Raw genomic sequence first — 16,571 nt, forward strand, 5'->3', positions numbered from 1 at the left:
GTGGCTTAGATCATGGTCTGGAGATACCCAATCGAAGAACAAACTTTGTTCAATACCCTTCTCCGGCCTTCATGTATTTGGTCCAGTACTGGACGAGCTACTTGAAAAAGCAGAAGATAAAATGAAAGGCTTCCCTGCAGAGAAGCCGAAAAGCATGCCATCCTTTCATAGGACTCGCTCCCATCCCCGTCAGGGCTATAGGGGAAAGATGGAAGGTGGAGCTACCCGAAAGGTGGTAGAGGTTCCTTCCAGGAACAGAAGCCAAGATCCAACAGACAATGACACCAGAACAGTCTGTGGGAGACTCCAGTACTCCCTAGAAGACTGGCAAAAAATCACCCAGAATTCATGGAACTTACACACAATAAAACAGGGGTACAGAATAGAATTCAGCCAGTTACCCCCCAAGAGATTTTGCCTGACTCAGACCCAGTCCCTGGCAGTTCATCAGAGACTCCTAAAAGACATACAGGACCTTCTACAGTTAAGGGCCATTATCCCGGTTCCCCACTCTCAAAAATTCACGGGACACTATTCAAGATTGTTCTCTATAAAGAAGCCAGGTGGGGAGTATCGGACAATTATAAATCTTAAACCACTAAACCAGTGAGTAACCTACAAGCAATTCAAGATGGAGTCTCTCAAATCAGTTATACCACTAATCCGATAAGGCTCAGTAATGAGCACATTAGATCTAAAAAGTGCCTACTACCAGGTCCCCATCTACGCCTCCCATCAGCAATACCTCAGATTTGCTATCAAAGCCCAAAATCACATACAACACTTCCAGTTCAGGTGTCTACCATTCGGTCTCTCTTCTGCTCTCAGAATCTTCACCAAACTCATGGCAGAGGTGATGGCCTTCCTGAGGGAAAAGGGAATCCTGATAGTTCCTTACCTGGACGACATCCTGCTCATAGCAGATTCCCCTCAACAGATGTAAGAATATTTGACTACAACCATGTCAGTCCTAGAGAAACTAGGGTGGCTAATAAATCTAAAAAAATCATATTTCAAACCAGAAACAAAGAAGCTGTTTCTCGGAGTTCTCCTGGACTCAACTCAAGAACACTCATACCTCCCGCAACACAAGCAGCAGTCAATCAGAAAGGAGATTCAGATAGTACAAAGGCGAAAGTACATCTCCACAAGGAAAGCCATGAGAATCCTGGGTTTGATTACTTCATGCATTCCCAGTGTTCAATGGAGCCAGTATCATTCAAGACTCTTACAGCAAGAGGTCCTTTCAGTACGGGACAGGAGAGAGACATCACTGGACAACAAGATGCAATTATCCCAAAAGACAAAAAGATCACTGTCATCGTGTTCCACTATAACAAATCTTGAGAAATCTGGAGAACATCTCCCTGTGTGAACATCACTACGGACGCAAGCCTTAGAGGCTGGGGAGCTCACATGGAGGAAAGTTATCTCCAAGGAGATTGTTCTGTGTCAATACGCAACAGGTCATCAAATTACAGAGAACTCAGAGCAGTCTGGGAAGTTCTAAAGAGATATCGGGAAGAGCTAAAGGATCGACACGTCCGAATTTTCTCGGACAACTCAACAACAGTGGCCTTCCTACTACATCAGAGAGGTCCAAGACACCGTTGTGACGGGGTGTACGGCAGAGCAAGAAGGGACAACAGGCCAAGGGATAATTTCACAGATTTATTATCAAGAACGCTGGAACAACACATGCAGGTAGATCTGCAGAGTCCACAATTAGTCCACGGAACAGGTTCGGGGCACCTCCCGATAATCCTTGTGCCCGCTAACAAAGCAATAGTCCACACAAGTCCAAGGGATCCCAAACAATCCCACGAACGACGAGATATGTCCTCAGCTCAAGTCTCGCCCCGTTCGCTTCCGCAGTCACAGATGGACGTGGGGTCTTGCCTCAGCTAAGAATCCCCACTCCTTCTCCTTCAAGGATCAACTCACATCTGATCTCAAAATAAGAATGGATTGTCTGAGCTCCTGGGATCCACCCATGAAGGGGAGTAGGGGTCACACTTTCTATTCAGTGGTTGGGTCCATCAGAAGATTCTAGACTAGTGGGCTCCACTTAGTCTAAGTAGTATGTACATTTGACTAGCCACCTGCTGTGAGGAAGAATGGCTATTCTGCACTAGTGGTGTTTACAAAGCTTAATTACATTATAGCTTAGGGCTGCAAGTATTGGGGGAAGGAGACATTGTTACAGGTGAACTCCCAGCACAAGAAAATACATAAATTACAGCTAATAGAAACCAGAGAACAGTTAAATACATCAAATTTCATATTATTCAAATACAGGACAGGGCAAAAGTACATATCATGACAATCGTCACTTACAGGACTTGTCAAACACAATTTTCTTTTGGGCAGAAATCAGTGAAGTCCATCACAACAGTTCACTTGAAAGGATCCAAAAATCAGATCCAGACTTTCTAAGCAGGGAAAAGGTGCAACCCACAGAGTGTTTCTTAAACCAGGAGGTTTTTGTTCAGTTAACCGAATGCTGGGGCACTCCGGAAATAGATCTCTTCGCCTCCAGGAAAAATACAAAAACAGAAAAGTTCTTCTCTCTAAATCCAGGAGACAGGCCTATAGGGATAGACGCATTGGCACAGAATTGGAACATGAGTCTTGCTTATGCATTTCCACCACTGCCTCTAATACCGACAGTCTTGAGGAAGATCCAGGAGAGCCAGGCGTCAGTAATCTTAGTAGTACCATACTGGCCCAAAAGGAGCTGGTTCTCTCTCCTGAATTGTATGTCCTTAGAAGAACCAGTCCATCTACCAGCAAGGTGTCAGACCTTTTATTTCAGGGCCCTCTAGGCCATCAAAACCCGGGAATACTACAATTAGCAGCTTGGATCCTGAAAAGGAGATCCTGAGGTCAAAAGGCCTTTCAGAACCAGTCATTACTACCATCCAAAACAGTAGGAAGCTGGTGACTTCAGCAGTATATCGCAAAGTCTGGAATAAGTTCTGCTCACAGAGTATAGTTCCAGTATCCATTTCTGAGGGCCCAGATATTCCTAGGATTCTGGACTTCCTTCAATCGGGCTTTGATAAGGGGTTAAGACCTAGTATGTTAAAAGTGCACATTTCAGCTCTGCGTTCCTTCTTTTACTGTCAGCCAGTTATCCCTGGGTAGTGAGATTTGTTAAGGCCACCCAACGGCTTTGGCCCACAATACGCAGCTCAGTACCCCCCTGGGATCTCAGCCTGGTTTTGAATGAACTATGTAAAGAGCCATACAAGCTCCTGAATCAGGCACACCTAAGAGCAGTGACCCTCAAACCCCTCTTTTTATTAGCAAAAACATCAGTGAGACATATTGGCGAAATTCAGTCCCTCTCCATAAAGGACCCATATTTGAAGGTTCAAGACGACTGCATCATCTTAAGACTGGATCCTGCCTTTCTTCCCAAAGTTGTTTCAGACTTCCACAAATGTCAGGAAATTGTACTACCAACCTTTTGCCAAAACTATAGCAACGAGAAGGAGTGTTCTCTTCAGTCATTGGATGTTAAAAGAACAGTACTTCACTACTTAAAGATCACAGACAACTGGAGAGTGGACTCTAACCTTTTCATCCAGATGGCCCGAAGAAACAGAGGGAAGAAGGCGTCCAAAGCTACGCTAGCTAGATGGATTAAGTCAGCTATTACCGCAGCATATGTCTCAGCGGGGAAAGCCTCAAGGCGCACTCACTGAGAGCAATCTCGGCTTCATGGGCAGAAAGCGCTGGGGCGTCTATGGACCAGATCTGTAGGGCCGCAACTTGGTCTAAGTCAAATACCTTTTGCAGGCATTATAAGTTGGACGTTCTTTCAAACCAACAGATGATCTTTGGGAGGAAAGTTCTCCAAGCTGTAATCCCACCCTAAATAGGAGTTATTTGGTATTTCTCCTGGTGGTGCTGTCAGGCGGGACATCCTGGAAAGTAGGAATTAGTCCTACTGGTAATGGTGTTTCCAGGAGTCCATCATGACAGCACCCCTTATATACCCTCCCTCGGATTTCCTTTCTGATATGTGATGTGAACATGTGTAGAGAGGAAGTTCAATAAAATAGTGTTGCATCCATCCTGGTGTGGTACTTGGGAAAATCACTGAAGGGTGGTGGTGGGGCTATTTAACCTTCTGTGTTCCTGTCCCTATCAAGGATACGAAGGACAACCTCCTGGTGGTGCTGTCATGATGGACTCCTGGAAACACCATTACCAGTAGGACTAATTCCTACTTTCCCAAGGGTAACAGGAGAAATTGGACTGCAAAACTTGTTGTCCAATTTGTCCTGAGTACGCTGATACCCCATATGTGGGGGTAAACCACCGTTTGGGGGGCATGGCAGAGCTCGGAAGGGAAGGAGCACCGTTTTACTTTTTTCAATGCAGAATTGGCTGGAATTGAGATCGGACGCCATGTCGTGTTTGGAGACCCCCTGATGTGCCTAAACAGTGGAAACCCCCAATTCTAACGCTAACCCTAACCCCAACACACCCCTAACCCTAGTCCCAACCCTTACCATAACCCTAACCACACCCCTAACCCGAACACACTCCTAACCCCAACCTTAACCACAACCCTAACCCCAACACACCCCTAATCCCAACCCTAACCATAACCCTAACCACATCCCTAACCCTGACACACCCCTAACCCTAATCCCAACCCTAACCCTAATCCCAACCGTAAATGTAATCCTAACTTTAGCCCCAACCCTAACAGTAACTTTAGCCCCAACCCTAGTCCTAACCCTAATGGGAAAATTGAATTGAATACTTTTTTTATTTTATTATTTTTTCCTAACTAAGAGGGTGATAAAGGGGAGTTTGATTCACTATATATATCGGGTTTTTGTTTGGCAGCTGTCAATCACTAAAAGACTCTTTTTATTTCAAAAAATAGTTTTTGCATCACCACATTTTGAGAGCTATACTTTTTCTATATTTTGGTCCACAGAGTCAAGTGAGGTCTTTGCAGGACGAGTTGACGTTTTTATTGGTACCATTTTTGGGCATATGACCTTTTTTGATCGCTTTTTATTCCTATTTTGTGAGTGAGGCAGAATGAACAAAAGCCATCAATTCATAAATTTCTTTTGAGGGGTGGGCGTTTATACCGTTCCGCGTTTGGTAAAATTGATAAAGCAGTTTTATTCGTCGGGTCAGTACGATTACAGCGATACCTCATTTATATCATTTTTTTATGTTTTGGTGCTTTTATACGATAAAAACTATTTTATAGAAAAAATAATTATTTTTGCATTGCTTTATTCTGACAGCTATAACTTTTTTATTTTTTTGCTGATGATGTTGTGTGAAGGCTCACTTTTTGCGGGACAAGATGACGTTTTCAACGGTACCATGTTTATGTATATCTCTCTTTGATCGCGTGTTATTCCACTTTTTGTTCGGCTGTATGATGATACAACTTTTTTTTTTGCCTTTTTTTAATGGTGTTCACTGAAGGAGTTAACTAGTGGGACAGTTTTATAGGTCGGGTCTTTACAGACGTGGCGATACCAAATATGTGTACTTTTATTGTTTTGTTAATATTATTTACATAAATTGATTTATTGGTAAAATCTTTATTTATTTTATTTATTTGGGGATTTTAAAAAAATATTTACACATCAAATATTTTTTTTTAACTTTATTACATTGTCCCAGGTTGGGACATCACTATATAAAGTCAGATCGCTGATCTGACACTTTGCATAGCACAGTGTCAGATCAGCGATGTGACAGGCAGTGTAGGAGGCTTGCCGGCGCCTGCTCTTAGCAGGCGCTCACAAGCCAACTCACTGCAGGACCCGGAAGGAGCCCCGTGGCCATCTTGGAGCCGGGGGTCTCCATGGAGACCACAGGAACAACGCGATCGCATCGCGTTCCGGTGGGAGAGCGCAGGGAGCCCCGTCCCTGCGCAATTGTTCTCTCTGCCGCTGTCAGTACTGACAGCGACATCAGAGGGGTTACATGCCCGCGATCGGTGCTAGCACCGATTGTGGTCGTTGCTGCGGGGTGTCAGCTGTCACTGTGAGACCGTGGTGATCGTTCCGCCATACTAGTACTGCTCTTGCCAGAAATGCAGTTCCCGCAGCGCAGTACTAGTGCGGCGGAGGTCAGGAAGGGGTTAATAAATTTGCAAAAAATTCTACATTTGTTTTTTTTTCAGTCAAGATGGGGTGCAGAGTGTACATTAATGAGAAAAAATGAACTTTTTGGAATTTACCAAATGGCTGCAATGAAACAAAGAGTGAAAAATATAAAGGGGTCTGAATACTTTCCGTGCCCACTGTAGAGGGGGACACTCCTTATATAGAGGGGTAGATGCCATATATAAAGGAGAGATGCCATAAATAGAGGGGTAGATGCCGTATATAAAGAGGAAGATGACGTATACAGTGGTAGACGCCATATATACTGTGGTATATGTAGTAGGAGATGTCGTATACAGGGGGAGGCGACAAATATGACATAGGTTGGAGTCCAGGTATAAGCAATGTCTTCACACCACGTGTGTCCATGGCTGTACGCATTGGTGGTATCGGATGTCCGGTGCACAGTGGATGTGTGGATTGTAATGTAACTTCACGTGTGACACTACATCTGGGTAATAAAAATTGAAAAAGCATGTGCAGAATGGGAAGAATAGGGCTAAGCAACAGCACATGTGAAAAAGACTTGGGTATACTAATAGATCATAAACTGAACATGAGTCAACTGTGTGATGCAGCAGTAAAAAGGGCAAATACAATTCTGGGATGTATTAAGAGAAGCATACAGTCTAGGTCACGTGAAGTCATTATTGCCCTCTACTCCTCTTTGGTCAGACCTCATCTGGAATACTGTGTCCAGTTTTGGGCAACACATAAAACTGGAGCAAGTTCAGAGAAGAGCGACCAGAATGGTGACCGGCCAGCAAACCATGTCCTATGAGGAACGGTTACAGGATTTGGGAATGTTTAGCTGCTAAAGAAGACTGAGAGGAGACTTAATAGCTGTCTACAAATATCTCAAGGGCTGTCACATTGTAGAAGGATCATCTTTATTCTCATTTACACAAGAGGAAAGAAGCAATGGGATGAAATTGAATGGGAGGAGACACAGATTAGATATTAGAAAAAACTTTTTGACAGTGAGGGTGATCAATGAGTGGAACAGGCTGTCACGAGAGGCGGTGAGTTCTTCAATGGAAGTCTTCAAACAGAGGCTGGACAGACATCTGTCTGGGATGATTTAGTGAATCCTGCTTTGAGCAGGGGGTTGGACCAGATGACCCAGGAGGTCCCTTCCAACTCTACCATTCTATGATTCTATGACATGGTGATCGCTCTTTGGTCACAGGATCACACTTTCCCAAGTTTTTCTAACTATATAAACCTTTGTTTTTTTGCAGTGGACACATGAACCTTGAGAGGAGGAACCATGCAGGGTGCAATGGAGCTGACGGAGCATCCGCCACATGCTTTGTGTACTGGTTGGTATCACGACTATCGCTGCTGCCCTCCTTTGGCATGGTCCTCCTTGTCCCGTTGGTCAGACTTTCCTTGGTTCTCGTTCCTCATCCACAAGGCATTTTCTCATACTTGGAACAATTTGTGAATGTTGAAATTCGACATACCGGCCACACACATTTCGACATACCGGCCACCCTAGACACACTGAGCTAAGGAACAATACGTCTAGCATAATTAAGAATAATTTCCCCCCGCACCAGTCACCAGATTGACGCTGTGTCGTTACACTGGCAAATACAAAAAAAGGCAGAATGTATATAACACACAAGATCAAAAGAAAATTGCTCTATACATGGCAGTTACTGCCACCCGGGCTTTCCAAGTGGATGAGGATTACCCTCAGTGTCCCTCCCGTATGCGCCCCTCCTTTTGTACAACCCTCCCGTATGTGCCCCTCCTTTTGTACAACCCTCCGGTATGAGACCCTCATTTTGTACGACCCTCCAGTATGTGCTCTTTCTTTTGTACACCCCTCGTGTGTGCCTCCTCCTTTTGTACACCCCTCGTGTGTGCCCCCTCATTTTGTACACCTCCTTCTTTTGCATGCCATCTTTTTGTGCGCCCCTCCCTTTGTACGCCCCTCCTTTTGTATGCCTTCCTTTTGTATGTCCCTCCTTTTGTAAGCCTTCTAGTGTGTGCCTTCTAGTGTGCTCCCCCCATTTTATTTGCCCTCCTGTGTGTACACCCTCCTGTTCGCCCCTCCGTTTGTACGCCCACCTGTGTGCCCTCTCCTTTTGTACGCCCTCCTTTTGTGCACCCCTCCTTTCCTATGCCTTCCTGTGTGCACTTCTTTTTTGTGCACTGCACTTCTTTTTTGTGCACCCCTCCTTTTGTGCGACCTTTCTTTTGTGCGCCCCTCCTTTTGTATGCGCTTCCTTTTTTATGCCCCTCCTTTTGTACGCCCCTCCATTTGTTCGGCCCTCCATTTGTGCGCCCCTCCTTTTGTGCGCCCCTCCTTTTGGGCACCCCTCTTTTTGTACACCCCTCCTGTGTGCACCTTTTGTGCGCACCTCCTGTGTGCGCCCCTCTTTTTGTTCGCCCCTCCTTTTGAATGCCCCTTCTTTTGTGCGCCCCTCCTTTTGTACGCCCTCCTGTGTGCTCCCCTTTCTTTTGTATGCCCCTTATTTTGTACGCCCCTCCTTTTGAACGCCCCTCCATTTGTGCGCCCCTCCTTTTGTTTTCGCTCTTGTGTGCGCCCCTCCTTTTGTGTGCCCCTCTTGTACGCCCCTCCTGTGTGCCACACAATATCAAACTTTATCCATCCACTGTACTGCTTTCCACTACAAACTCCCTCCATTCAGTCTGGACTTGTCGTCTCTTTGTATATACAGTATACCCCGATGACTTTACAGGCACCACGTGCTATTTCTGTTTCTGATTTATCCAGGGTTGAGGTATATTATCTGGAATGTACAATCTGTGAGATGAGAACAGGAAAAATGGGTAAATGTAAGGATTAGAGCAAGTGTGACTTGGGCCAAACTGTGTAGTCAAGTCGACTGGATCATCTGCCAACCAACATGTCTTATGGAGCATACTCGTAGGGTATTTGTGGTACAAAGCAGGCCTTGCAGGGTGTTCCTGGTATATGGTGGATCATTTGTGGTACTCTTGGTATATTGGGATGAGTGCCTACCAAAAGTGGTCCAAGGAGGGACAACCGGTAATCTGGAGGCATGTGATGGGTTCCCAAGGCTTATCAAGATGTGTTTTTCTAGTATCTTTGGGCATCATGTGTATGTGTGTTATACGACTTGCCGAAACGTAAAAAAGTTCCTGCTTCACGGCAGCGGGATACCCTAATGCTCCCTTCAGTATAAAGGTCGGTCAAGAATGGTCCAGAAACTTGAATAAGATCAGATTGATGACTTGTCTCCTAATTCCCTGGTCTCAGTATGACTGATCATCTGTGGGGTGTGCTGTATCCACTGACAGATATCACAGAAGTCTTGTGGGGTCTATGTGTCTACGGTTTTGAAAGGGGGATGCGCAGTATTAGTCCAGGAGGGTAAATAACACTGTTCATAAATGAAACCAGGATCTTGAAAAATTTAGATAAAACATTTGCTACACCTGAGTAGTAATAATTTGACTGCCGGCCACACAGACGCCAACAAATTCTTCTGTATAGATTAATTTCAACCAGAGAGGGGGTCAAAGAGTCAAGGGACAATGGGAAGAGATCCTGCTCAATAAACTAGTAGGGAAGAAAGTGACCTAATGATGAAGTCACTCTGAAGATTTTTACATGCTTTATACGGTGGAAAAAAGACAAATGTCAATCAAGTTGAATCGAAGGAAGGGAAAGGATAAAGGGGTATATGTTCAGCCACAAGGCCTGATACGGTGAGCCCCAGCAAAGCTCCCTCCTGATACTGAGGTTTCATCCACCTAATATTTAGAAAAGAACTTAACACTTTTACAAAAAATTGTATTTTCTTTTTAAATAATAAAAAAGCTTCTTTATGAAGCCATTGTCTCTTTCCGCTGTGACCGGTTCCTGATGTCAACTATTCCATTTATTAATAATACTGAGGGAGTTACCCATTGTCTCCTCTGGAGATTGAACCTGTCTTACTTCCAATGTAGGGAGTTCCTCCTTGTCTCCCCTGGTGACTGAACCTGTCTTTCCCCATAATGAGGGAGTGCCCCTTTGTCTCCTCTGGAGATTGAACCTGCCTTTTTTTAGATGTAGGGAATACCCCCTTGTCTCCTCTGGTGACTGAACCTGTCTTTCCTCAGACCGAGGGAGCCCCTTGTCTCCTCAGGTGACCGAACTTGTCTTTCCTCAGACTGAGGTAGCACCCCCTTGTCTCCTCTGAAGATTGAACCTGCCTTTCTTCAGATGGTGGGAGTGCCCTCTTGACTCCTCTGGCAACTGAACCTGTCTTTCCTCAGACTGACGTGATGAGTGCCCCCTTGTCTCCTGTGGAGATTGAACCTGCTTTTCTTCAGATGAAGGGAGTGCCCCCTTGTCTCCTCTGGAAATTGAACCTGCCTTTTTTCAGATGGAGGGAGTGCTCCCTTGTCTTCTCTGGTGACTGAACCTGTCTTTCCTCAGACCGATGGAGCATTCCCTTGTCTCCTCAGGTGACCGAACATGTCTTTCCTCAGACTGAGGTAGCACCCCCTTGTCTCCTCTGAAGATTGAACCTGCCTTTCTTCAGATGGAGGGAGTGCCCTTCTTGTCTCCTCTGGTGACTGAACCTGTCTTTCCTCAGACCGAGGGAGCCCCTTGTCTCCTCAGGTGACCGAACATGTCTTTCCTCAGACTGAGGTAGCACCCCCTTGTCTCCTCTGAAGATTGAACCTGCCTTTCTTCAGATGGTGGGAGTGCCCTCTTGACTCCTCTGGCAACTGAACCTGTCTTTCCTCAGACTGACGTGATGAGTGCCCCCTTGTCTCCTGTGGAGATTGAACCTGCTTTTCTTCAGATGAAGGGAGTGCCCCCTTGTCTCCTGTAGAAATTGAACCTGCCTTTTTTCAGATGGAGGGAGTGCTCCCTTGTCTTCTCTGGTGACTGAACCTGTTTTTCCTCAGACCGATGGAGCATTCCCTTGTCTCCTCTGGAGATTGAACCAGGCTTTCCTCAGACTGAGGGAATGCCCCCTTGTCTCCTCTGGTAACTGAACCTGTTTTTCTTCAGACTGAGGGAATGCCCCCTTGTCTCCTCTGGCAATTGAACCTGTTTTTCTTCAGACTGAAGGAGCGCCCCCTTGTCTCCTCTGGAGATAGAATCTGCCTTTACTCAGACTGACGGAGTGACCCCTTGTCTCCTCTGGAGATTGAACCTGCCTTTCTTCAGATGGAGGAATTGCCCTTCTTGTCTCCTCTGGAAATTGAACCTGTTTTTCTTCAGATTGAGGGAGCGCCCCCTTGTCTTCTCTGGAAAATGAGCTTGCCTTTCTTCATATGGAATGAGCGCCCCCTTGTCTTCTTTGGTGACTGAACCTGTCTTTCCTCAAACTTAGGGAGCGCCCCCTTATCTCCTGTGGAAATTGAACCTGTCTTTATTCAGATGGAGGGAGTGCCCCCTTGTCTCCTCTGGAGATTGAACCTACCTTTCTTTCAGTGGAGGGAGTACCCCTTGTCTCCTCTGGAGATTGAACCTACCTTTCTTTCAGTGGAGGGAGTACCCCTTGTCTCCTCTGGAGATTGAACCTACCTTTCTTTCAGTGGAGGGAGTACCCCTTGTCTCCTCTGGAGATTGAACCTACCTTTCTTTCAGTGGAGGGAGTACCCCTTGTCTCCTCTGGAGATTGAACCTACCTTTCTTTCAGTGGAGGGAGTACCCCCTTGTCTCCTCTGGTGACTGTACTTGTCTTTCCTCAGACTGAGGGAGCGCCCCCTTTTATTCTCTGACAACTGAACCTGTCTTTCCTCAGACTGAGGGAGAACCCCCTTGTCTCTAGAGATTGAACCTGCCTTTCTCGGACAATTGCAAGATTAAGTAAATGTAGGCACTAAAAGAGTTTAAAAAAAATGAACCATATTTTCAGTCGCCGCCCTTTTATCACCATTAAAATATAGATATCTGGTATTGGCGAGTAGATAAATAAGTAAGTAAATTCCGTAATGAGAAATAATTCACAACACTCCTCCCTAAAAAATGCAATAAAAACAGATGAAAGCATCATATCTGCTCCAAATTGGTATCAATAAGTAGTCGCTCGCCATCGCTATCCACGGAAGAATAAAAACCTTACTGATGCCAGTGACGACATATCGACAATCTTTTTTTTTTTTCTTCAAACGTCAGAATTTTTGTTCTCCACTTGAAAATATAAAGTCGATCCACGTTTGGTTTCGCCGCAATCATGCTGATGAGAAGAATCCAGGTTTATAGTCACAAGGGAATGTACGCCAGAAATCCAAAAACCGGAGGCGGAATTGTATCTTTCAGGATTTCACTGCACCCGGGAACGTTTTCCTGGTTTCCCACACATTGAATGTTACAAAAATAACGTCAATCAAAACCGGAACTCGTCCTGTGAAACCATAGCCGTCATACAGCGATGGTGACAAACAAAAAAAGGGGTGGAAGGGGAGGAGAAAGTGAAGGTGCAAGAAGAATATAAGCTGCAGCGGGAAGGGTTCCATTTTTGTGATGCTCCTGACCCTTCATGCCCATTATCAGTCTGTGGCTGGCATTTGTACCTTTTCTAGCTCCAGCGCCTCCTCTCTGTGCACTGAACTGTGTATTCCAGATGAGTCCGCACTAAGGCTTTTGTAGTGCGGTCATATTACGCCCCTGTCCCGAGAGTTATACCTCTGATATCACATGACAATCTCCTGGTGGCTTTAGAAGCCATTGACATTGTGCTGTTATGTAGTCTGATCTACAAGTCCAGCCAGGTCCTTCTCTACAAGTGACTCTCCAAGTTTTACTCTTCCTACAACATATAGTGCCACGTTATTAGTGCCCAGGTGTGCAGCTATACTTGGTCTCCATATTGAGCCCCATCTACCATCAGTTTGTCCAAGTCATCCCATAACTTATAAAGATCTTCCATAGACTGCATTATACTACAGTTTGGTGTCATCTGCAAAGCTAAAAACCACACTATTAACCCATTCCCCACATTTGACGTATCGGTATGTCATATTTTCCAGTCCGCTCCTGCAAATGGACGTACCGGTACGTCATGGCGATAGTGCGGTCAGGAGCTGTGCCAGCACAATCGCTGTCAGGAGCTAGGGTTAAGTGATAGCTGAGACCCAGCAGTCACTGCCAGGAGTGGTGCCTACATCGCCCCCCGCTGTTTAACCCTTTAATTGCTGCTATTCATAGCAGAATTTGGAGGGGTGGTTTAATAAGGTGGCTCCGTCTCCCATCTGATGGTTGCCATGACAGCAGAGGGTCATATGACGACCTCCTGATCTGTCAGCTATGGAGGCCAGCTTACACCATGCCCGGAGGACGACCTAAGAAGCTTCTGTCAGTGCAGGTATGATACATGGCAGTTAAGGTACATTGCAATGCATTATACCAGCGATCGAAGTCATAAACGTTCAAGGCCCAGACAGTGACTAAGTAAGAAAGTGAAAAAATTGAAAAAATATTTGTTGAGAATCATAAAATGATGAACAAATGAAAAAATGTACTCATAAATACATATTCCTATGTAAAACAAAAGCTCAAAAAATTACATATGTTTGGTATCGTCGTTTCTGGTACAATCTAATCTATAAAACTGTACCACTAATGAACGCCGTAAAAATAAAAAATAACTATGGTATAGCTGAAAACGTCATCTTGTCCAGCAAAAAAAAAAACAAGCCGCCATACAGCTCAATCAGAGGAAAATTTAAAAAGTTATAGCTCTCGGAGTACAGCAATGCATAAACAACAGTTTTTATTCGATCCCCCATGACAGCACCACAAGAGAGGGGATCCGCCCTTCAAGGGCAGGAAACCTACAGACAGAAAAGGGCGGCACCTCTCCACCACATCAGTTGGTTTCCTGTCCTTGATGGGGGAACCTCTTTACAGACATAACGTTTGAAGAGGAGTCATTGCTTGGCCTGGCCGGTCTGTTCAAGCAGCGGGGGTCACCTGCCACGAAAGGTGCGGGGTCCCTGGAAGTTCCACAGTGGGTCTAGGGGGGCTGCACGGTAGTGAGTGGAGCAGGTTAGCAGTGTCCAGCTAGGAGTACCAGCTCGGTAGGGGTCTGCGCCGAAGACAGGTAAGTGTGTCTTGGAGCCAGCTGGCGGTGGCTGCAGGGCCAGGGCGAGCCCTGATAACTTGTCTGGGCTGATGACGCGTTCGGAGCGGGCCCTGATGTTGCATCCAGCGCGGGCATGGATGATGCGGCCTGGAGACGCCCGAGTGGCATGCATGGCCTGGTATCAGGTGGGACGCGGGACTGGGACTCGCGTGTCCAGATGGCATGCCTGTGCGGGGTGGGGAGCCCTGCAGTTGCTTCAGCAGGGGGCATGACCAGCGGGTTCTGGGGGAAAGGTCATCAGGAAGATGTCGCCAGAGAACCATGGGAGGAACCTGCTGACCTGGATTTTCGGGGGTGCCAGATGAGGGTGTGTCCTATGATTTAAAAGGACACTTGAACAAGTCTCATTGCTTCCTGGCCCATGATTCTTTTCCAAAGGAAGATGGAGTCACCAGAGCTGCAGTAGGTCAATGAGAACCCTCACCTTCAAACATCTCAGTGATGACTCAGTGAGAGACGTGATTCTGCAGGGAGGTCAAGTCAGAGGAGCTCCAGCAGAGTGGACGATTCAGCAGCCTCCAGTGATGGTCCTTCTGTTGAAATTTGTCCCCTTGTAATCTGGTACCATTTCATTGATTCGCATTGGTAAGTGCGCATTCGAGAAAGTTCATTCGGTCATGCCAGGGAAAGAAGTGTACAGCAAAATCAAAGCATAAGGAGTTTGCGCTTTGCAGGTCCCTATTGCCACACTCCTTTCAAAAGAGACTGTGCCAGTCATGCATTGAGCAGACAGTAGCAGGAGAAACACCTAATTTCACTACCAGTTTAAGGGAGATTATCAGGGCAGAGGTGAAGGAGTTAAGGCAATCAGAAATACCATGGGGATAATGGAGTCAAAACCGGAGAGGTCGGTGCAGGATATCATGTTTGGGGGTCTGGACCATAGAAAACACAAATCCTTCTCCTTAAATGACAGGTTCCACTCTCATACACCGAGAGTAGAAAAGACTGGAGAGAAAAGGCTCCTTACCCCCAGTTTTTAAAAGGAGATATCCTTTTGAGGAGCCTGTCTCATCATCCTGGGATAAAGCACAAAAGCTAGATGCAGCAGTGGCTAAGTCGTCAAAAAAATCCTCATTGCCCTTTGAGGACATGGGGACTTTAAGGGACCTACTGGACAAAAAAGCGGACATCTTTCTTAAGGGCATGTGGAAGATGTCGGCAGGAGCTCCAAGACCAGCAGTAACAGCTACGTGTACGGCCAGGTCTTTGATGGTCTGGTCAGATCAGCTAGAAACCCAGATGAAGGAGAAAGCTTCTAGAGAGACTATTCTAGCGACATTGCCAATGATGCAAGGTGCAGGAAGCCTTTTTGTCGGATGCCTCAGCGGACTCAGTCAGGTTGGCAGCAAAAGCTGTAGCCCTCTCAAATGCAGCCCAGAGAGCATTATGGCTGAAATGCTGGCCTGGTGATGTCCAGGCAAGATCAAAACTATTCCATGTGAGGGGGAGTATCTAAGTTGGGCTAGTCTTAGATGAACTTTTGGAGAAATCAGGGAACGACAAGAAAAGGTTACCCAGACTATCAGTTCCCTCTTACAGACATCCCTTCAGCAGGAGAACATTTAGCCATGGAAAGCCTTCCAGAAACCAGGCCAAGTGGGATGATAGAAGGAGGAAAGGTAGGGGTTTCATGTTTGGAAACTCCTCACAAGATCGAAAGAAACCACCTCAATGACTGCTGGCCCAGGTGGGAGGGGAGGCTGTAGGCCTTCTAAGAACCCCCTAGAACCCATGAAAGTGCAGGAGTTCCTAAGGCTAGTGCTAGATTCTGATATTCAGGAATGTCAGCTACCGGCTAATAAATTGGAAAGCATCCAAAACCCGGTTTTGAGGGTCATAAGCAGTTCCTCTATGTCCCTTAGAAGGGCCATATCACTTCTTGGGTCACTAACTTCCTGAATCCCAGTGGTCCAGTGGGCTCAATTTCATACTAGGGCCTTGCAATCGGACGTCTTACTTAATGACAATTCTCTTAGGGGTTACCTGAAAGGAATAATATCTATATCCCCATCCTCGATACAATCCCTTGTGTGGTGGCTGGATTTGACTAATCTATCCAAGGGGCGATCCCTGGGTAAATCTTATATCTTAGGTAGTCACTACAGTTGCTAGCCTCAGGGGTTGGGGGCCCATCTTGGCAAGGTTTTGGTCCAATGGATTTGAAGGGGGAAGGACGTAGGTAGTTCATCTAACCTAAAAGAACTGATGGCAGTGGAGTTAGCAATAAGAAGGTCATCATGTGAGGATCCTCTCTGACAATCAGGTGACAGTGGCCTACATCAATTACCAAGGGGGTACCCAAACCAGACCCTTAATGGAG

At 46.0% G+C, this 16,571-nt stretch overlaps 1 protein-coding gene across 2 annotated transcripts in view; it reads left to right on the forward strand.

Moving 5' to 3' along the window:
* LOC143817525 (uncharacterized) overlaps window positions 1–16,571 on the forward strand; it is a 157,411-nt gene that overhangs the window by 53,899 nt on the left and 86,941 nt on the right. For both annotated transcript variants that reach the window (XM_077299007.1, XM_077299006.1), the window contains exon 2: window positions 7,400–7,480. In XM_077299007.1, coding sequence (XP_077155122.1) covers window positions 7,429–7,480 — 52 coding nt within the window. In that variant the 5' untranslated portion in view covers window positions 7,400–7,428. The remainder of the gene's footprint in view (window positions 1–7,399; window positions 7,481–16,571) is intronic.

This window comes from Ranitomeya variabilis, chromosome 3 (genome assembly GCF_051348905.1).
Source record: "Ranitomeya variabilis isolate aRanVar5 chromosome 3, aRanVar5.hap1, whole genome shotgun sequence".
Taxonomy (NCBI): domain Eukaryota; kingdom Metazoa; phylum Chordata; class Amphibia; order Anura; family Dendrobatidae; genus Ranitomeya; species Ranitomeya variabilis.